This window comes from Adiantum capillus-veneris, chromosome 4 (assembly GCF_014529385.1).
Source record: "Adiantum capillus-veneris isolate H3 chromosome 4, ASM1452938v2, whole genome shotgun sequence".
NCBI lineage: Eukaryota > Viridiplantae > Streptophyta > Polypodiopsida > Polypodiales > Pteridaceae > Adiantum > Adiantum capillus-veneris.
In genome coordinates, this window is record NC_140934.1 from 155,577,327 (window position 1) to 155,593,561 (window position 16,235).

At 44.9% G+C, this 16,235-nt stretch overlaps 1 protein-coding gene across 1 annotated transcript in view; it reads right to left on the minus strand.

Annotated features, from left to right (window-relative positions):
- The window catches only part of LOC147460194 (Thioesterase/thiol ester dehydrase-isomerase superfamily protein), a 130,303-nt gene extending 114,541 nt beyond the window's left edge, over positions 1 to 15,762 (minus strand). The window contains exons 1-2 of the mRNA XM_086511286.1: positions 15,573 to 15,762; positions 15,084 to 15,490 (exon numbers count right to left, since the gene is read on the minus strand). Of these exons, the coding sequence (XP_086367412.1) occupies positions 15,084 to 15,490; positions 15,573 to 15,717 (552 nt within the window). The 5' untranslated portion in view covers positions 15,718 to 15,762. The remainder of the gene's footprint in view (positions 1 to 15,083; positions 15,491 to 15,572) is intronic.
- Positions 15,763 to 16,235: the final 473 nt, after the last annotated feature.

The window sequence follows — 16,235 nt, forward strand, 5'->3', positions numbered from 1 at the left end:
AACGCCAAAGATGGGGATCTTTGCTTGGAGGGAAACCACCAAGGCTTGGTCTTGCTGAGAAGTTGTCTGCTGAGCTTCGCTCCTGTTGCCTCTTCTGCCATTTAGTGCTAACTTTGGTTTGCTTATATATTTTCTTACCCAAATTGCCCTACCTACTTTTGTTGGAAAGTCACTTAAATTAATAAGTGAAAAATGCCAAAAATAGGTCAAATAGGCTAAATGCACTGGAAAATTCTCCTGATGGATTCTGCTGGGAATACTGATGATCATGTTGTGTGCAACCAGAGGATACATCTACACTAAGTGATTGGGCATGCACGGTCTACGAATAGACTCACAAAAGTGCCAGATCACTTCTAATCTAGACTGACTGGACTGACTGAACCCTTATCAGGTTGTAGCTTGTCCACGGACACATAGGGTTAGATGTGTCACGTGACATCCCCTCCTTTTCAAAGTGAGGTATTAGTACCGAACTATATGGCGTCGAGGGAGATCACCAATAGCTGGAAGGGACTCTACGCCAGCCCACTCTGATGTGTGGGTCGTACGGTACTTGAACTTCATAAAGGTCTGCAAAGCTTGCTTCTTTGGGCCGCGCCGAAAGCGACACAAATTCATGTGTGGCTCCTTCAATGCTTCAACTTCGTCGAGAGTCATGCTTCGTTCTTCTTCAAGAATCTCCATGGCTGAAAATTCTTGAAACCACTTCCAACACAAAACCATGAACATACCTATTCCATGTAAAGTGAGTGGCAAAATCTTGTCGTCCTAATAGACTGTGCATACAATGTAGATGAACAAATAGACGGAGTGCTAAACCGTTCACCACATACACGCAAACAATGAGATCAAATCTTTCTCTTATGATCTAGAGCAATCAACTTTGGCAATTCACAATGGAAATGCCCATGCTTGGTGCTCATATTTTCATGTGCTTGTTCTACAAATGTGTCATGCCAAGGAAGAGACATGGAATGTGACTTCCTTGAATGCATACTTTTCAGCTTTTCATGAAAAATCCGCATACATCCGTGCTCATTCATGAGTGAAACGTGCTCAACGTACAATATGTCATGCCTAGGAAAAGGGATCACATAAAGACGCTGACTAAAATACAGGAAATGATCACGAATGAAACACTCGAACAATGCGTGCGTATCAATCATGCGAACACATAATACTTTCTGTGAGGGTTCTTTGGACCTAGGCTCGAGAGCCAAGATCGGTTCTTCCTGAATGAGCGAATCGTCCTGTGGAGGTTCTTTGGGATCTATCGAATCTTCTTGTGGGGGATCTATGGACCTCGACTCGAAAGCCAAAATCGATTCTTCGTGATTGATCGAATCTGCAACGAGGTTAGCTTCGCTAGAAAAAGCATCCACTAACACATCATCCTTGTGAACAATCACATCATCTTCATGCAACTCATAATGCTTGTGAGAAATCACATCTTGATCATGCAAATCATCATGCTTGTCATTGTCATCCAAATCATTATGCAAATCATTGGCATTCAAATCATCATCATGTTTCTCATAATCATGCAAATCTTGTGTGTCATGCTTTGGAGAAGAAGAGACTGACAGAGTCTCCTTCTCCTTAATCCTTTCAATCTTGTCCTGCATATTAACAATGAGAGAGGGAAAATGAACAATGTCCTCTCCATGAATGACAATGGGAGAATCACTTTTGGCATTGAGAATGAAAGTGTTAGCCTCCCAATCAATGAGAGGGTTAACATCACGAAACCATCGAATGCCCAAAATCATATCACATCCTGAGAGAGGAGAGACAACAAATCTTCTAGTGAAGGCAGCTTGTTGAATTGCAAACAACACACCAAGGCACTCCTCCATGATGAGAGTGTCCATACCGGCAACAAAGCCAGAGACCTCGAGAGGAGATCTCTGACTAACTTCTAGGCGGGCTCTCTCAATAAGAGAGGGACTGATCACATCATGAATACTACCTGGGTCAAACAATATGACAAAACGCTGCCCCGACACCTGACCATAACATTTAATGAGAGAATCATCAATGGGAGGGTCAAGAGAAACTTGAGGCACACTCGTGTTATCATTAATTGCATTGACAGAGGAAGTGGGTTCTGTGAATTCTTTAGATTCATTCGATTCAAGCTTAAAACATGTTCTTTTTATGTGACCCTTAATGTGACAATGAAAACAACGACCTTCCTTAGAATAAGTGCTTTGCTCTTCCGACGTGATGTATCCTCGTACAATTCTTTGTGCTACCTTTTCATCTGGAGTAAGCTTAGGTTTAGCAATTGTGTTAACCTTACCCTTAGATTCATTGGAAGAATTCTTTTCTGAGAGACTGTTGGAAGATTGGTTAGAAGAGTTACCATTCTTACCGTTCTTACCGTTCAGAGGGTTCTGAGAAGTCTGCGAGGTACTTGTGGAAGTCTTGTTCTCCTTAGGCTTTCCCTTGTTGTGCTTCATCTCCTGCGCGAGAGCAATCGCTACCGCCTTGTTGAGATCGATTGGATCGAGCACCTCGACATAGTACTTGATATACTCGTCCAATCCATAAAGGAATGCCTCTTTGCGCTCATCATCCGACTTGCGTAATTGGGTACATAGTTGCAAAACACGATTAGAAAAAGACATAACCGGCATACCGTTTTGCTTGAGAGTGCGCCAATCGTCCTTCAATCGTGCGAGGTACTGAGGTGGCATAAACCACGCCTTGAGCTTGTCTTGGAAATCAGCCCAATTGAAGAAAAGGAGCGTGAATTCGTCAGCTTCCTCTAGGTGTCACTCTCGTCGACGAGAGTGGTCTACTTTTGATTGCACATGTGTGTACAATGATGATGCATAACGCTGGCTTAAGGCTGCGTTTTCACTGCTGGCTTCACTGATGGAATCGCTGAAGTTCTTGATGCATGTGAGGTTGATCTGCTAACGCTAGATGCAAGGGTTGGTTGCGATCAAGCAAGGCTGGGGAAAAACGCCAGGAAAGGGGAGTTCCTTGATGGCGATGGCTGTTGGAGGAAAAACGCCAAGAGGGAGATGGGATGGCGCTAGGTCTTGGATGGGGATGGCTCACCAAGGATGGCTTGGGGAGTTCTTGTTGAGAGAGGGAGGGAGTACCTATTGCTTGAAAACCCTGCTGTGCTCCTTGCTCATCTGCCCAATTGTGCTAACTTGGGTTTGCTTATATATTGACTTAGCAAAATTGCCCTACCTACTTTTGTTGGAAAGTCGCTTAAAAATAATAAGTGAAAAATACCAAAAATAGGGAAAATAGGCTAAATGCACTGGAAAATTCCCCTAACTGAATCTGATGGATTCTGATGGGAATTATGATGATCATGCTGTGTGCAACCGGAGGATATGCATCTACACTAGGTGACTGGGCATGCATGGTCTACGAATAGACTCACAAAAGTGCCAGATCACTTCTAATCTAAACCGACTGGACTGACGAGAACCCTGCTATGGTGTAGCTTGTCCACGGACACATAGGATTGGATGTGTCACGTGATAGAATAACCGTGGCATCCATCTTACCATCATACTTACTGAACGTCAACTTCTCTGTGACTAGATGGTTGGAATCCGCATCGTGGCTTGTGCCACTTGAGGAACTCCCATGATCTTTGGCTGGTTCGAACTTCGAGGCAAGCACTTGTCGAACTAATTCTTGAGTGCGTAGTTCTCTTTGAGCCTCACGCTCGATCTCCAAGGCCACTCTTTGAGCTTCACGCTCGGCCTTTCTTTTTGCTTTTCTTTCGTTTCGTTCATCGCACTCGCGTTCTAAAGCAATGCGATTTGCTTCTTGTTGTGCCAACGCAATTCGATTCGCTTCTTGTTGTTGGGCCATCATGTTCATGCGAGTCTCTTCTTGTTTGGCCATCATCGACTTAACCATCGCCTCCATCAACGTTGGTACAACTCGTGGCGTAGATGGCGAAGGGGGGGGTCGGAAAAATCTCTTGGTGGGGAAAATTCTTCGTCGCCTCTCTCATGCTCATCACCTGTATGCGAAGTATCTATTCCACTCCGAGTGACGACCATGCACTAGGGTCTTGGGTTCTTGGGTTCTTGAGGGTCTTGACGTTCTTGAGGTTCTTGAGGGTCTTCAAGTTCTTGAGGTTTTCTTTCGCTTGCAATCTGTGTTTGAGAAGGATCTTCTCTTCACCCGACTTCTACTCCTTTCCGCGGGCGCACCCCTTGGCGGCCTTGCGCTCACACCAAGGTTGCTTTTTCCCACCTCACGTCGATTGGCCGGCCACTAAGTGCACGGTCCGCTCTCAATGAGTGAAAAGAGACACAAGGGGAGGCTGGACAAGCCCTTCTTTCTTGGGATTCCTTTCACTCTTCAAAAACACGATTAGAAATCGACACGCCCAAGCGAACTTGGGTTCGTGCGACCTCAACAAGCAAAAAAAAATTATGTGGTTCTTTCCTTGAGTGATACAGAACACTGCCAAAGCTCTGATACCAATGTTAGGTGCAGCGGAATGAATGTTTGCGCTTTGCTCAAGATGAGAGCTCCGAACTATGCTCAAGGTTCCTTTTGTTCCTATGGAAGGTAGAGCCTTCCGTTCCTAATGAGGGAGTGCTATGATCACGAACAAAGTGAATGGACACTGTGCGTGCAAGTGTAGGAGACTGAGAGATAGAGAGAGAAGAGAGATACGACACCAGAAACGTTGTAAAATCCTCCTCCGAAGGCCCCACTCTCGTCGGCGAGAGTGGTCTACTTATGATTGCACAAACTAGTACAAACTGTATGCATGGGAATGATGCAAGTCTAGGCTATGTCGACTATGACGACGGGGATGACGAAGTCGACCTAAGGGCTGAGATCCACAATCTTTCTACTGCTGTCCAAAAACGCTATGGGCTGAAATCTACGACTAGTTCAAAAACGCTGATTTGGGGACTGTTTTCTATGGGTCTTTGACGCTGAAAATCTGCAGGTTTAGGGCTGAAAACTGAGGTTCTTCAAGGCTGAAAGCTGATGGTCTTTCCGGGTTGAATCTGCTACCTCCTTATAGGTGGAATCTGCTACTCTTCTATTGCTGAAAATCGCTGAAATTCTGCAGGTGCTGAGATCCAAAAACGCTAGGGAAGTTCTGTCAAAAACGCTAGGCTGATGATAACCAAAAACGCTAGGTATGTTGGTCCTTGCAAAAACGTTGGTACTGTGATCTGCTTGCGGGAGGATCTGATACAGAAACACCAATGCTGAGGATTGCTGGCGATGGTGCAGATGCTGAAAACGCTAGGCAATGGTGCTTGTTGGAAAACGCCAGAGATGGGGATCTTTGCTTGGAGGGAAACCACCAAGGCTTGGTCTTGCTGAGAAGTTGCCTGTTGAGCTTGGCTCCTGTTGCCTCTTCTGCCATTTAGTGCTAACTTTGGTTTGTTTATATATTTTCTTACCCAAATTGCCCTACCTACTTTTGTTGGAAAGTCGCTTACATTAATAAGTGAAAAATACCAAAAATAGGTAAAATAGGCTAAATGCACTGGAAAATTCCCCTAATGGAATCTAATGGATTCTGGTGGAAATACTGATGATCATGCTGTGTGCAACCAGAGGATATGCATCTACACTAAGTGACTGGGCATGCACGGTCTACGATAGACTCACAAAAGTACCAGATCACTTCTAATCTAGACTGATTGAACCTTGATCATGCTGTAGCTTGTCCACGGACACATAGGGTTGGATGTGTAACATGGACAGAGATAGCTAGATTGATGCATTTGCATAGTTGTACTATCCTCAGCATATAGACATGCACATATCCCTAGTACTAGAGCTCCACCCATCCCCATAGATCTCATCACCCAACAGACGTCCTTCTCTCTTTTAATTTGTACCAATCTGAACTATTTTTTCTTTTCCGATAGACAGAGGACATACACACATACATACTTGATTTGTCTCATAGGCCGACTTCAGCCTCACATAGACGTTAAAAATCTCTCTCTCTCTCTCTCTCTCTCTCTCTCTCTCTCTCTCTCTCTCTCTCTCTCTCTCATGTCTCGCTCACAGGAGAGGGGATCTAGCCCAGATGCGTCGGGATGGGCGTCCAGTGTCCGGGCAGACGTAGTGTGAACACGGCCAGTGTGGCCGGCCATTATTATAAAAGGGAGGCCAAGGCCTCATTTGCAGTTATCAACCCCCACTGGCAGAGTGCCAGTGGTTAGCCCGCGAGGCTAGGAGTGCACGAGGTCACCTCGAGGAGGTAAGGCCGGTGGTATGGGACGCTCGGTCTTACAGGTGCACGCCTACGTCCTCGAACGCTGGCCCCAGCACGGGGGAGCTGCCGGATGGTGGCTATGGTCGGGTGGTTCGTCCGACGCGTATCTGTAGGCGGTCCGTGTAGCCGGGAGATCCTTCCTCTCATTCGTTTCATGGTATCAGAGCCGGCTTGGCTACACGAAGGACTATGTGCACACCTACGGGTTGGTCAGAGTCGGATAATTACCATTTCATGCAATTTTTGATGAATTAACTGTTTACTCGATTGTTTTCTTCTCTTGAGCATGTTTGCAGGTGAAGTTTAACACACTGCTCGCTGATTTTTTATAAAATTCGGCGATTTAAAAGCGGGAAGTGCTGAAAATCAAAAGATTTTTTATTGAATTTACTGGTTTTCGATGAAAATCAGTGTATTTATCCTTAATTTGCTGGTTTTATATTAAAATTCAGCATGTTGTAACTCTTTCAATCTCTCTGTAACCTCATTCTCTGTGTGAAGCGTAGAGAGAGAGAGAGAGAGAGAGAGTACCTCTCTCTTGCAAGCAAGGGGTTGCTCGTTCTTCTGCTGTGAAGGGGGGAGAGAGAGAAGCCAGTGCCTTGGTTGCAGTGCTACAGGAGGAGCCAGCGTTTTCCAACGTGGACAAAATACATAGCGCTGGCATCTGCCTGGCTTGGGTTTTGTGTGTCGACCACGGGTGGGCACACGCGAGGAGGCATCCCCTTCTTTTCCACGCAGCATCAAATACGGCAGCGTGAGCGCTCGATTTTTTAGATAGCGCTGGAGTTTTTTTTTTACGTTGCTAGTTGAGTTAGCGCTGGATTTGTTTTAAAAGGGGGGGACACCCTTATTTTAAGTCATGGCCAGGCCCTTTTAAATTTGGACCTTTTTTTAAAATAGGTCTGAAACTTGTACTTCATACATACTCGTAGGTTCATTACTTTATTCATATGAATCTATGAAGATTCCTCTACTAGCTGCGAGACATACTACTACAATTATATACTCCTATAGGAGGACCACCAGTTAAAATGTTAACGCCTTTTCGATACAGGCGACGGACTCCAACTCGCGACCTGATGAGCGCATAGGCATTTGGCCTAAGCCAGATCGCCTCTAGCAGCTGCATGCTGTGGCAGTAGTTTTGCCAATATAATTTTTTTCATAAGCCTGCAACGACGCGAGAGAAAGGCTGCGACGTGTATGCTTCTCTGCCCCTTCATCACTACCTGCTCTGCGCCACCTGGACTACCCCCCGCCGCCCGTTTTCTGCACACTGGTCTGTATCTCTCATGTCGATCCTAGCATCGCAAGTGTCACCTTGCTCGCATGATGCACCCTTCATTTTTGTTTTCTCACACTGCCAATGCAGAATCGTTGTTGATTCTCCACTTTCTTTCTTTTTTTTGAAATCGTTGGCACATACTTCATTAAAAAACTCACTTACAGATATTTGCAGAGCTTACAGAGAATTCATTTCTCAAGTCTTCTGCTTCTCTCTCACGCTTCCTCTCTCTCACCTGCTTGCGCTCTCGTGCTCCCGCCATCACCTGCTCGCCTTCAGACGCTCACGCCGATGCGTGGGGCTCCTAGCACTTCAACTTTTCGCGATCGAAAAGTGCAGAAAAGGCCCGGTTTCGCGTGAAACTTCCAGTTTTTCACGCACTTCGCCATGGATTCCTCCAGCTCATATGTGCACCGTGACAACACGCCAGGTAGCATCCAAATTCCATTCACGCATGCTCTGTACACATGGATTACAAGTACTTTCAAGAGTTTCGACCAACGTGTTACTGCTCTAAAAAACGCGAACGTGCAGATGAACATTCGCTTGGCCTCTCTCGAAGGGGTCGTGCAGGGGCTCAGTTCTGGACTCTCTACTCTCGAAAATATGGCTCAGTAGACAACTACGCGTCTTTTCGAGGGCGAAACCCATCTCCAGCAATTGCGGACACAAATTGCTGCTTTTGGGCGTTCACAAGGTGGTCCAACTGCCACAATTCCGTACAAAACTACAAATTCCTCAGGTGAAGAGAAGGAGTGTACGGAATTGGCCGTAAATAACTGGCTGCACCAGTGGACCACATACTTTGATCTCCATGGGGAGCATGATGAACAGAGGATTCAGACGATTCCTCTCTATCTGCACAATAAGGCGCTTACCTGGTGGCGTGACATGACAGAGAAGCCTACGACATGGGCTAATTTCGGTGTAAAATTCAAGAGGGATTTTGCTAAAATGGAACCTTTGAAAGCTTATGCCAAACTGCAGAGTCTTTCGATGAAAACTCTGTCTTTTGATAAATATACGACAGCTTTCAAAGAGGCGCTCACCTTCTGCAAGGTGGATTCTACGCACGTTGTGCACATGTATCTGCTGGGATTGCATGAGGATTACCCGTTGGGCCTTAATTAAGGACAAAGCCCCGATTGATGTCGAGGATGCAATGGCAAAGGCCAAGACGTTCCATTTGATAAATGGAGCGAATTATGAGAAGAAAAGAACTGCAGACCATCAATCCGGTGAGGGTGCTTCGAGGAAGCGACCCCGATTCCAACATAAGTCCAAATCATCGCCGAGATCTTCTGAAGAGAAGAAGAAAGCCAAAAATGCTTCAGTTGTTGATGCAGTGAAGAAAGGGGCTTGCTTCGGATGTGGCCAGACGGGTCACCAAATCAAGGATTGCCCCAAGAAGAAGAAGACACAGAAACCGCAAGGTCGTCCTTCGGTTCAGATTCACGAGATCTCAGGTAACTCTGATGTTGTTCAAGTTGAAATCCATCATTTAGCGCACAGTTCATGCACTAATTGTACTTTTAGCACCAAAGTGTTTGATAAGCACGATCTTCTCCGTTTCCCCGGGAAGATCAATGGTCACGACGTGACCGTACTCCTTGATAATGGAAGCTCACACAATTTTGTGGATGCAAAATTGGTGCAGAAACTAAGCCTACGGACGCGGGACAGTGACAATGAGTATCGCGTGAAGATGGCTCGTGGCGTGGATACGGATGTATGGAATCGGATGGTTCCAGATTTGTCGCTCAAGCTGGCTGATTACAAAGAGAACCTGGATTTCCACATCATGCGCCTGGACAGAGCAGATATTATTTTAGGAATTCGATGGTTTTATGATAAACAAGACTCGTTGTATATAGACTATGTACATCACTCTCTTGTTTTTATTAAGCAAAACATGCCTCATGTGTCTGTGTCGCTTTGTAATCAGAAGTCTGTAAATAATGGTTTTGCAATACCAGTTGTTACTACTTTGAAAATGTATAAAGAAATAAAGTCTTCTGATGTTGTCTTTTATCAATGTGTACTATCTGCTTGGTTTGATTCATTAATACTTGGTACTTCTGTCACTAAATTTTGTAAAAATGTTTCATGTTCTTCTGTTGAACTTGGGAATTCTGACGAATCCAACCTTATTCGAAAAATCATGACTGATTTCCAGGATGTTTTTCCTGATGATCTACCTCCTGGCTTGTCGCCTTCGAGAGGAGTTGATCATGGCATTGAGTTGGTGGCTGGCAGTCAGCCCTTCTCAAAGCAACCTTATCGGTTTAGTAAAACCGAGGAGGACGAGATTCAACGACAGCTGAAGGATTATCTCGACAAGGATTTTGTTCGGCCTAGCAAATCCCCGTGGGGAGCGCCAATGCTACTTTCTCGAAAGAAGGATAACACTATGCGCTTCTGCGTGGATTACAAGGGGTTGAATAAGCTCACTGTCAAGAACAAGTATCCGCTCCCGCGCATGGACAATCTGATAGATCGGCTCCATGGAGCGTTGTATTTTACGAAGATAGACCTGCAATCGGGCTATCATCAAATACACATCAAACTCGAAGATATTCCTAAGACAGGCTTCCATACGCGTTATGGTCACTACGAGTTTTTGGTCTTGCCATTTTGTTTGACCAATCACCAATGCTCCAGCTACCTTTCAACAGATGATGAATGATCTGCTAAGACCATTTTTAGGCAACTTCGTTGTTGTATTTCTCGATGATATCTTGATCTACAGCCAAAGTTTGTCTGAGCACCTAGTGCATATACGCACTGTTCTCGAAGTACTGAGAACCGAGAAGCTTTATGCTAAGGCTTCTAAGTGTGAATTCTTTAAGAAGGAGCTTCTGTACTTGGGTCACATCATTACTCGCGATGGAATTCGCGTCGACCCTGAAAAGTTGGATAAAGTGCGAAATTGGCCCATTCTGAAGAATGTACGCCAAGTAAAGTCCTTTTTAGGCTTTACTAGATTCTTTCGCAAGTTTATCAAGGATTACTCTAAGGTTGCTGCTCCGCTTACGCAAATTTTAAAAGGAGGGGTGAAAGGGCCAAAACTTCGGGTCCTCATCGTAAAGGTAATCCCCCTGTTGTCTGGAATGAGCGTCTCGACGAGAGCTTTCGGACACTAAAGCACTTGGTGACTACTGCACCAATATTACACATTGTGGATCCTAGCAAACCGTTTGTGGTTGAAATGGATGCTAGTGATTATGCTATTGGTGAGGCATTATACCAGGATGGACATCCTGTCGCGTTTGAAAGTAAGAAGCTTTCTGACGTTGAGATGCGTTATCCAACGTATGAAAAGGAGCTTTACGCCGTAGTCCACGCCCTGAGAAAATGGCGGCACTACTTATATGGCTCTACGTTTGTTGCATGGACAGATCATCATTCCTTGCGCTATATATGTGATCAAGGTGACCTCAGAGGCCGGAAGGCTAGATGGGTTGAGCTTATGCAAGAGTTTGACTTTGAGATCCGTTATAGAAAAGGATCCAGCAATCAAGTTGCCGATGCACTCATCAGGATTCCTGAGGTTAATGCCTTGTCTATGGCTGAAATCTCAACGGATTTCTCTCTCTCTCTCCGAGGGCTATGTCGTTCCGATGGCCATTTTGGCAAGATATGGAACGAGGTCAAAGCGGGGCATGACTCGCATACAGGCTTGGGTGGTCCGGAGACCCAAGTGAGTCGTGTTGGAGAGACGAGACAACGACAATATTCCAAAAGAGGTGGACTATTGTTCAGAAATGGTAAAGTCTGCGTGCCGAAAATTGATGAGATTCGACAAAGGATTTTGTGTGAATGCCACGATGTTCCTAGCGCTGGGCACCCAGGTATCCAGAGAACTTTTGCTTTTGTCAAGCGATATTTCTATTGGCCAAGAATGCGCTCTTACATAGAGAGCTATGTGAAGAGATGCGCTCAGTGTCAGGTCAATAAGGCAGAGCGCCTTAGGAAAGCTGGCCTGCTACATCCATTGGAAATCCCAAATGCCAAGTGACAGAGTATTTCCATGGACTTCATCGTTGGTTTGCCAAATACTAGTCGGGGCAATGACGCTATTTGGGTTGTAGTCAATAGACTCACAAAAATGGCGAAGTTCATACCAACGAAGTCGACAGTAAAAAGCCATGAGTTGGCGGTTTTATTTGTCGATCAGCTTTATAAGCTGTATGGTCTCCCAGAAGATATCGTCAGTGATCAAGATACTAAGTTCACTAGCCGATTTTGGCAAGATGTCTTTGCTCACCTTCAGACGAAGTTGAGTATGTCGTCTTCTGACCATCCTGAGTCCAACGGACAAACTGAGAGGATGAATCAGACGTTAGAAGACATGTTGAGAGCCTATGTCTCTCACAAGCAATCTGATTGGGAAAGGTATATTCCACAGTTAGAGTTTGCCTATAATAGTAGCAAGCATTCTACTACTGGATTTAGCCCGTTCATGTTGATGTATGGATTCAAGCCTAAATCCCCAATTGCTATTGGCTTAGAGAAAGTCAAGGAACGCCAAGCTCGTGATTTCCTGTATGACATGCAAGAAATGCTCGAATTGGCTAAGGATAGTATAAGAACGGCTCGTGACAGAGTTACTACTTATGCTAATCAAAAGAGATCTCCAAGGACGATGTGGGACAATGGGTCTATCTGAAGATACCCAAGGATTCCAAGACTATGCGAACAGGAAAGCATTATAAGCTTTCGGCTAGATATTGTGGTCCGTTCTTGATCACAAAGAAAATTGGCCAGGTTGCCTACAAACTTGCTCTTCCTTCGGATGTTAGTGTACATCCAGTGTTTCATGTCAGCCACCTTAAAGTGAAATTGGGCGAAGCCGACGTTGTGCCTATCGAGGAAAATGTATGGCAAGATATGCAAACTGAGTATATTCCTCAAGAACCAGAAGCAATTTTAGATCATCGTACCCGTTATTCGTGCCAAAAGGCTTATGACGAGTACTTAATTAAATGGAAGGGTCAATCTGAAAGGTTTGCTACTTGGGAACCTGTTAGAGCTTTGAAGGCTCAGTATCCCCACTTCATTGATGAGGACATCAATGGTTCTTAAGGGGGGAAGTATGTTATGTCCCGCTCACAGGAGAGGGGATCTAGCCCAGATGCCGTCGGGATGAGCGTCCAGTGTCCGGGCGGACGTAGTGTGAACACGGCCAGTGTGGCCGGCCATTATTATAAAAGGGAGGCCAAGGCCTTATTTGCAGTTATCGACCCCCACTGGCAGAGTGCTAGTGGTTAGTCCGCGAGGCTAGGAGTGCGCGAGGTCACGAGGAGGTGAGGCCGGGTGGTATGGGACGCTCGGTCTTACAGGTGCACGCCTAGGTCCTCGGACGCTGGCCCAACACGAGGGAGCTGCCGGATGGTGGCTATGGTAGGGTGGTTCATCCGACGCATATCTGTAGGCGGTCCGTGTAGCCGGGAGATCCTTCCTCTTGTTCGTCTCTCTCTCTCTCTCTCTCTCTCTCTCTCTCTCTCTCTCTCTCTCTCTCTCTCTCTCTCTCTCTCCACATCTGTACCTTTCTCATTTCCTCTCTTCAAAGAAATAAAAGGAACCATCACTCAAGCTAAAGTAATCACTACCGCAAGGAAAGAAGTAAGGATCTGTGAAAGTGAAAACGTAGATCTTCACCATTTCCATTCCGTTGCACCTGACACCTTTCAAGGGTGAAGTGCCAGAAGATTGGGAGCCTGAGGAGCAACCACAGATAGAAGAAACAGATGAAAATCTTATACCTGAAGAGGTCCTAACACACAAGGAAAGGAAAGTTAAGGGTAAGCTAGGCCGCAAGTATTTGGTCTAGTTTCAAGACCTATCCAGCTCTTCATGCAAAGTACATGAGGAGGAACTGCAAATACTCCTAAATTATTAGAACTTTACCTTGAGGCTTTTGGTTTAGCTCTGACTAATCCTCGAGTGCACATCGAATCAACAGATTAAATATAGTGCGCACGATATGGGGAGCCACTCCACTGCTTTGTGACAAACTATCCACAGAGGAATAGAGTCAACCAACTTCTCTCCAAGATTTTGCGGGTACTCACATGCTTATTGAGTGACTTTATGATATGCACATAAATAGTTGCCATAAGTTGTGGGCTTGTGGTTTGAATTCCTAACGAACTGAATGCAACATGTACTCTTTCATTTGTGGCTTTTTTTTTAGTATGTGTTAAGGATGACATGACTGCAAAATTTTATCTTGTTGATGTGAATCTGGAGTGACGAGATTTAGTACATCAAGAAATCTATAAATGATCAATGCGGTCTGGATATGGTGGTTAAATAAGACATAATGATCATGGTTCACGTCTAAGATCCTGACATGGATTGTGATATAATTGTTCAGTGACTTGTGTCTTTGTGTTGGTGCATGGTTGCACATCCGCATAGAGTAAGTGTCTACTAAGCTATTCTCTATCTATTGTTTTTTCTTTGCACACATAATCGAGAGCGATTACTCTTCTTTTAAGAGGTATATCACAAAAAGTGATGACGTGGCACTTAAACCCCGACAACAATCAGGAAAAAGAGAGATCGCAAAAGATGATGATGTGGCTGTCCAAAAGGTGTTGATGTGGCACCTTGGTCCTCCACAAATTGCGGCCCGAATGTCAATTGCCACATGGCAAAATTTGCTATGTAAATTTGGAGAGCTTTTTAGCATACCTATGTTTGAAGTTCTTAGAGAGCCAACTTTTTGTAACAATTGCTTTTGGCTAAGGGCCTTTATATATGTGCTTTGGGGGAGTCTCTAGCAAATCAATGTGTGGGTCCACAAGACAAAGAACCCTCCCCAGCAGTAGTACTCTATTCCTATCAATGTGTGGGCCCACAAGACAAAGAACCCTCCTGGGCAGTAGTACTCTATGTATTGAAAGAAGCGCCAAACTTTGAGGCCAGTGCATTTGCAAGCGGAACTCCGCTACTTCGTGTCTCCACTACTTTGAGTTTTGAAGTGCAAGTGCTTAAAGTTTCCGTGAAATTCGTGTGTTGTTGAGGATTTACTGTCTTGTCAATACTAAGCCGGATATAGCCTTGCAATGTGAGATCAACCACGCTGCCCGCGTTTCACAATGAACAGTGCCCGGTAGCTAGTGATTAGCGAGTGGGGGATGGCAAGCTTTTGTGGGTCCGAAAACGCGGCAGTTTTTCTTATTAGCCCGATAGACTAGCGCTAGGCTGGACAACAGTTCTCTTCCATTGCCTCATCTGAATCGGGCCTATTATTACCAATTGATTTGTGCTTCTTGCACTTTACTAGAACTTACTTGATTCTTGCACTTTTCTAGAAACTCACTTGATTAATGTTTATCATCCCCTAACAATGACACATATCAAGTTCTTTCAACCCCTCTGAGCAAAGATATACGATAGATACCTCTACATTTTCTTGGCATATTACAACTCTCGTCTCATGTGACATTATTTGAATCCACATATTAACTACTTACACTATTTTAAAGAACAAGGATACTTAAAGTCAATAAGGAGTCATAGTGTACTGTGGACAATGCAAGATACCTTGACGGCAATTGTACCAGCTAAAGCATCCAAGTCCTCCATGAGCCTACCAATGCGGCATTCATCCCATGCACTACGATACTGCTCCCGCAGGATGTAATCGGAGGTAAAACCATAAACAATGCTGATGCGGCTGTCTTCAGGTGTCCGTGTGATAAGTGTTTGCTGAGGGGGGCCATCCAAGGATGGAGGAGGCCACATGCGCTCACATATACTGGAGCGTGCCTTCCACAATGCATCAGTGACCGGCGAGTGGTACATGCCTGGCCACATGCTAAGCGGCTTGCGGCTTGGGCTGTCCGGGGTAGACTCAAAAGGAGATTTCACAGTTGGCAAAACTGGGATAGTGATGGATCGTTCAAAAGATGGTGACGCTGTGCTATTATTATGAGGGTCCATGATGATCTCTGTTGCAACAGGCATTGCCACAATGATCTCTCTCTCTCTCTCTCTCTCTCTCTCTCTCTCTCTCTCTCACACTCACACAACCTGTAGGGCCTTTTCCTGATGATTCAGTGTGCAAAATCGAGTGTTGCAGAAGAGGAACCGCCGTAACCCCGTGGATCCCGAAAAAAGTACGCGGAGCACCTTTCCTAAGAACGGAGCTTGACGAAAGGCGACTCAAAAGACTCATCGGTTTACATCTTCACTTCTGCGCTGAAACGTTAAGCAGTAACACAACACCATCAGCATGCTAAAATTAAGTGCCACGAGGTACAAACCATGCTAAAATTAAGTGCCACGAGGTGCAAACCATGCGATCAAATTCAAATCGAACCATCGTTGATCTCGACATTAATGTAAAAAATTTGAATCTTGAGCATTAGGCAAAATTTGGACTCACAAAAGGACCTTTTAAGGAGTTTGACTTTACCTCTCTCTGTCAAAACGGGCGCATGGATAAATTTTTGCAAACAAACTTCAAAGTTGGCGATGGTTTGACGGTTAGAATATCCTCTTCAAGCTCTATCTACTAATATATAGCATGCTATGAGATTCCTCATATTTTAAAAGATTATTTTTCTTATTCACTTAGATTTCGAGAGGTTTCTAGGTGAATAAAAAAAAGAATCTTCTAACATATGACGAATCTCATGGCGTGCTATATATCAGTAGATAGAGCTTGAAGAGAACATTCTAACTATCAAACCT